At 52.3% G+C, this 5,290-nt stretch overlaps 1 protein-coding gene across 1 annotated transcript, besides 1 other annotated feature; it reads left to right on the top strand.

Annotated features, from left to right (window-relative positions):
* Nucleotides 1-1,195: 1,195 nt before the first annotated feature.
* On the top strand, nt 1,196-3,232 carry PODANS_2_8770 (uncharacterized protein; the record flags this gene model as incomplete). The annotated part of the gene is made up of 1 exon (XM_001911664.1): nt 1,196-3,232. The coding sequence occupies one exon, from the start codon at nt 1,196-1,198 to the stop codon at nt 3,230-3,232; it is 2,037 nt and encodes a 678-aa protein (XP_001911699.1).
* An 86-nt stretch (nt 3,233-3,318) lies between these two features.
* Nucleotides 3,319-3,444: a sequence feature (rRNA 5S).
* The last annotated feature ends 1,846 nt before the right edge of the window (nt 3,445-5,290 follow it).

Raw genomic sequence — 5,290 nt, 5'->3', positions numbered from 1 at the left:
ATAATTGGCAGAAGTGGGCCAGGAACAGGACAGGATCAGTGGACGCTCAAGGGGATTCTCAGTTGGGGTCGGCAATCTTCATGGTAGGAGGGTTTTTTAGCCAGTCCGCCGCGAGCCCCTTTCAGCGGTTCGAGGTATAGACTCTGAACCACAGGTCCCGTGTCCCCGGGGGCAAGGTCTCGCCTAGAGCTGGCTGCCGCGTCCCAATGTAGGCAGCCTCTCTGAGCCCCCCGCTGTATTAGTCATCCTGATGTCCTTCAGGCGGTTCCCAGGGTTTGGATAGGGCAGCTCGTAGGAGCGTGACCGGCAGTCGAAAGGAGTGGTTTTGTACAGTGTCATGAGACAGGCATCGGCAGTGCACGCGACCGGGCAGTACTGTCTGTGGACGCTCACGACGTGAATACTTGGCAAAATGAAACAGTATCAATGAGGCGTGCAGGGAGTGTTAGGTGTGACAGGGTTGTGGGGGAGTGAAGCTGGACATGGGGTTTAATAGGGGGAGGGGGAAGTGGCCGGTTATGTTTGTGGGCGAGAATAAAAGAGATTGTGATGTAGGATTAATGGTGAGGGGTGAAAGGTTGACATTTAAAGACAGCTGATAGGCCTTTAAAGATAATGGATGGGTCTTTTCTTCTATGTTATATTCTACATTGCTTGGTTCGGAAGGTGAGATTTTAGCACAAAGGTTCTGGTGTATCACGAAAGAACTGTGAATGATGAACATGAACACGGAAAGAAAGATCAGACAGGAGACTGGTATATAGGTAGACCGTGCATCCATCCCTATCTCGGTGCTTGCCCTCATCTCAAGCTTTCCGAGGCCATCTTCTTCCCAGTCACAGGCAATACGTTGACGTGCCCGCCATCGCTGACATGTCAACCGACGTGGTGAGCTTAGAGAGAAGTCGACCAGGTGGTGAGCAAAAGGCTGAGACCTTTTTTTTTTTCCTGCTCTACGTTAACTATCACGATTTTACAAGAGGAGTCCTGCATACCTAAATGAGGTAGGTAGCAGCTACAACAACACCTTGGCAAGGTCTTTCTGACTTTACACATTTGCGAGATCTCTGATTGGTTTAGCTGCCTCTCAGGCACCAACACACACCAAAAATCCTTGGCTCCTCCGTGTCACAATGCCAACCTGACCTTTTTCACAGTTCAGAAATTTGACATTGGCGACATTCCACTTTAGCAAATGGCTAATCACCTCTGTCGACCGTGCCAAAAGCTCAGTTTCGACAAATTGCAGAGTACCCAGCCCGAAGACCTCTCCGACGAAGATGGGCGACTGATCAAGCGGACTTTGTCCCCGGACTTGATCGAGAGCTGCGATTTATGCAACTTCTTTGCTCGGGCAGCTCGGTATTATACCGGGGACTGCAAGGAATATCTCAATGCGGACGGGGTGCCTGAGATATCTCTTCGCCTGGGCAGGTGGAGTCGGAGAACGCCATGTCTTCGCGACGACCACGACCTGGTGATCCTCATTGAGAAACAAGATGCCGAGAAAGAAAAAGCAGGGAGCCGCTTGATAGAACCGGACCGGATTGACTACTCGTTATTGCGCGGTTGGTTTTCCCAATGTGAAGATGGCTACATGCGGGATTATTCCAAGTACGATATCGACACCCTCCGCGTCATCGACTGCGGGGATGTTGGGGACGGAGAGCAAGAGCCAAGGTTGGTCTCATGGGCTTCAGTTGGCAAGCAGTTGGACGGTAATCCCCCAGAATATGTCGCCTTGAGCTACGTGTGGGGAGCAGCGCCAGGCGGGCTGCCTACTTTGGCGGTAAACTCGACCCTCCCTGGGCCCCTCCCAAAGGTCATCTCGGATGCCATTGTGGTGGTGAGGAATCTGGGGGGTCGTTATCTGTGGGTGGACCGGTACTGCATCCCACAGGGCGACAATGACGAGAGGGAAAAGCAGATCCATGCGATGGGACAGATTTACCAGTCGGCAAAGTTCACCATTATCGCCGCGGCTGGAGACGGGCCGGACCATGGACTGCCAGGCGTTACCACTACAAGACGTCTACCTCACCCCTTCATAAACATCCAAAATCACACTCTTACTCTCATTCCCCAGCCAGACGGATACATTCACCATACCAAATGGGCTACCCGCGGTTGGACCTTACAGGAGGGCTTTCTCTCCAGCCGGCGTCTGGTGTTTACCGATCACCAAGTCTTCTACGAGTGCCAGTGTATACAAGCTGTCGAGGCGCTTGTAGGTACATACTGGCACCCATACTCGTACTCATCAAGAGAGCTGTGGTTCCACGTGTTCGCAGGCGATACGAGCAAAAGAAAAGGGAGGGGCCGGCCGGGCTTCCATTACGTCGAGCAGCTGCACGGCTTTATTGAGAATTACATGACGCGGGATCTGACAGACGCCAATGACGGTCTTAATGCTTTCCGGGGTATTCTGCAGCACGCTGAACAAAACTGGCAAACACCGATCCATGAGGTTTGCGGACTGCCAATCTATGTCCCGGAATATCTGGGTACGCCAAACAACAATTCGGCCATTGCCGTCAGTCTCTCGTGGAAGATGAGTGATCTGAGGCGGCGACCCGAGTTTCCCAGCTGGACGTGGATCGGGTGGAGGTCGGTCAAGAGGACTGGAGGGGGGTCGTTTTATCTTGGTACGGATGAACGGTGGTATTCATCGGCGGATTCGAAACATTACATCACATCGGTGGATGTCGCTTTCCGCGATGGCCAGGTCATCCAGTGGTCCGACTTTGATGGCAGGGGAGACAGAGGGAAAGTCTTTGAGAAGTCGTCGATGCCGGGAATGTCTGAGCTACCACAGAGTTTGTTGGTGACAGGCTGGCTGTTCGATCTGACTGTTGTTCCGGTGGGTGATCCAGGGGACGGACTCGCCACGACTGAGTTCCACACTGTCGAGATCAGGGAGCAATATCGACGGCCCATGTCTTTTGGAGTTGAGCGGGAGCATCTGATGCCGTTCTTTCCTGCCAACAGCGATGGCAACAGAAAACATACATTCACCTGTTTGCTACTAGCTGAAGTCGACAAGTCCAACGACCGAAGCACGCTTGTATTCCTGATCCTTCGCCCCGTTCTTCAGGCCGAAGCTTTAGTGCAGACGTTTGAGCGCCTGGACTGCTGGACTCTGACATCAAGCACGCCCATCGTACAGGTTGACGGTACGACCATGAAGGCTGGGGATTGTGTATTCAAAAACGATGCTCTGGTTCTGCAATAGCCTTGACATGGTCTTGTATGTAGCATCTTTGAGAAAGCATGGACGACCTTAGACTCCAGATATGTAGTTTGATTCAGAGCCTAACAATCACATACGACCATAGATAGCTGAAAGCTCGGGATCCCGTCCGCTCTCCCCTAGATAAACAGCTAATCGCCAGATCAGTACTCAGGTGGGTGACCACTGGGGAATCCCTGGTGTTGTATGTTTTTTTTTCTCTTTTTTGTCCCACTTTACTCCATCACCAGATCCTGGCAATATACGCACTCTAAACCCCAACCCTGGTACACACACGCACACACCCCGTCACGTCAACATCAAATCAAAGTAACCAACCATACAAGCAACAAAAGAAATACCATTACATTGGGCTTTTTGTTGGAAACCTGAGCTTTTATGTCAAGCCATGGCAAGCAACAAGAGTTCATCTGATATCTCCATCAAAAATGGCGGGAGCCGTCCAGATCTCGAGGTCGCATCGCAGCCGTTTTTTTGTCGCCACTTCCCGACAGATACCGATGCTACCCTTCGGCACTTTCATCACCACGCCAAAATATTCTACAAGCCCGAGTCCTTCAATTCGATCGTCAAACCAGTCCCACAGCAGAAAAGCCCATGTCTCATTCTCCATTCTCCCCGATCACGGTGACTCAGTCTCAAAACACCCCGGGCCAAGCTATCAAAGTGGAGGTGGGGTCTTGGATCTTCACTCCTGCACCTCAAAGAGACGAAGCTCTAAGCCAAGCAGATCTGGGCTCGGCAGAGGAAGAGAGGTTTTTTTTTCAGCTTGATACCTATCCGTACAGTGTAGGGTTGACTCATTTTTTGGGTTGACTTTATATCTTGGTTTTATATTGTCTTTTTTGTTGTTGTTTCATCCCAAGTTTGAAGGTTCATCCAAGATTTCCGTCTTATCAACGAGCAGTCGAGATGGCCACCACGGACGACAGGCTGGAGGAAAAACCACCATACGGTGTTGATGTTGATACCGAGAAGAACACGACAGCAGTCACCACCAACGATGGCCCTGTTGCCGCTTGGACTCGGATCCGTGATCTTGCTCACAAGGCCATTGTCTTTGGGCGAGTTGAGTTGAGAGGTGTGGCGCCGATTCCTGTCAAGGAGAGGACGGTTGATAGGACGATCAATATTTTCACGTTGTGGTGGTCTATGAATGCTAATATCTTGCCGTGAGTACCCTTTGCCATTTGACATAATAACAAGAAACTGACAAGAGAACGAACAAACAGTATCGCCTTTGGCATGATCGGACCTGCCTCTGGGCTCAGTCTCAGAGACAGCTCCCTTGTCATCTTGTTCTTCGTCCTGTTGACCACCCTCCTGCCGGCCTACCTCGCAACCTTGGGACCAAAAACCGGCATGAGACAAATGATCCAAGCCAGATACAGCTTCGGGTGAGCTACCCGCCTGTCCCTCCGCAATAACAAAATACTTACACCGCTACCCCAGCCGCTACATCGTCTCCATTCCCGTCTTCCTCAACCTGGCCACCATGACCGGCTTCTGCATCATCATCGCCGTCATCGGTGGCCAATGCCTCTCCGCCGTAGCCGACGGCAACCTCTCCGTCACAGTCGGCATAGTCATCATCTCCCTCGTCACCCTCGTCATCTCCTTCTGCGGCTACAAGTGGCTTCACATCTACGAGCGCTACGCCTGGATCCCGGCCTTTATCGCCATCATCGTCGCCGCCGGCTGCGGAGGAAGGGACCTCGCCAACCAGGTCCCTGCCGAACCGGCCAAAGCCTCCGCTGTTCTGTCTTATGGCATGATCATGGCTTCGTACATGGTCCCCTGGGCGTGCCTCGCATCCGATTTCACCACTTACCTCAAGCCCGACACGTCTTCTGTCAAGATCTTTTGCTACTCTTACTTTGGCCTGGCGACCCCAACGATTCTGCTAATGACGTTGGGCGCGGCTGTCGGTGGTGCGATCCCGAACAACCCCACCTGGCAGGACAAGTACAACGAGACGCTTGTCGGCGGCATCCTGGACGCTATGCTCGCTCCGGCGGGCGGGTTCGGGAAGTTCCTCGT

The sequence above is a fragment of the Podospora anserina genome, chromosome 2 (genome assembly GCF_000226545.1).
Source record: "Podospora anserina S mat+ genomic DNA chromosome 2, supercontig 2".
Taxonomy (NCBI): domain Eukaryota; kingdom Fungi; phylum Ascomycota; class Sordariomycetes; order Sordariales; family Podosporaceae; genus Podospora; species Podospora anserina.
The sequence above is the reverse complement of the archived record's forward strand: the minus strand, read 5'-3'. Positions and strand labels throughout refer to the sequence as shown.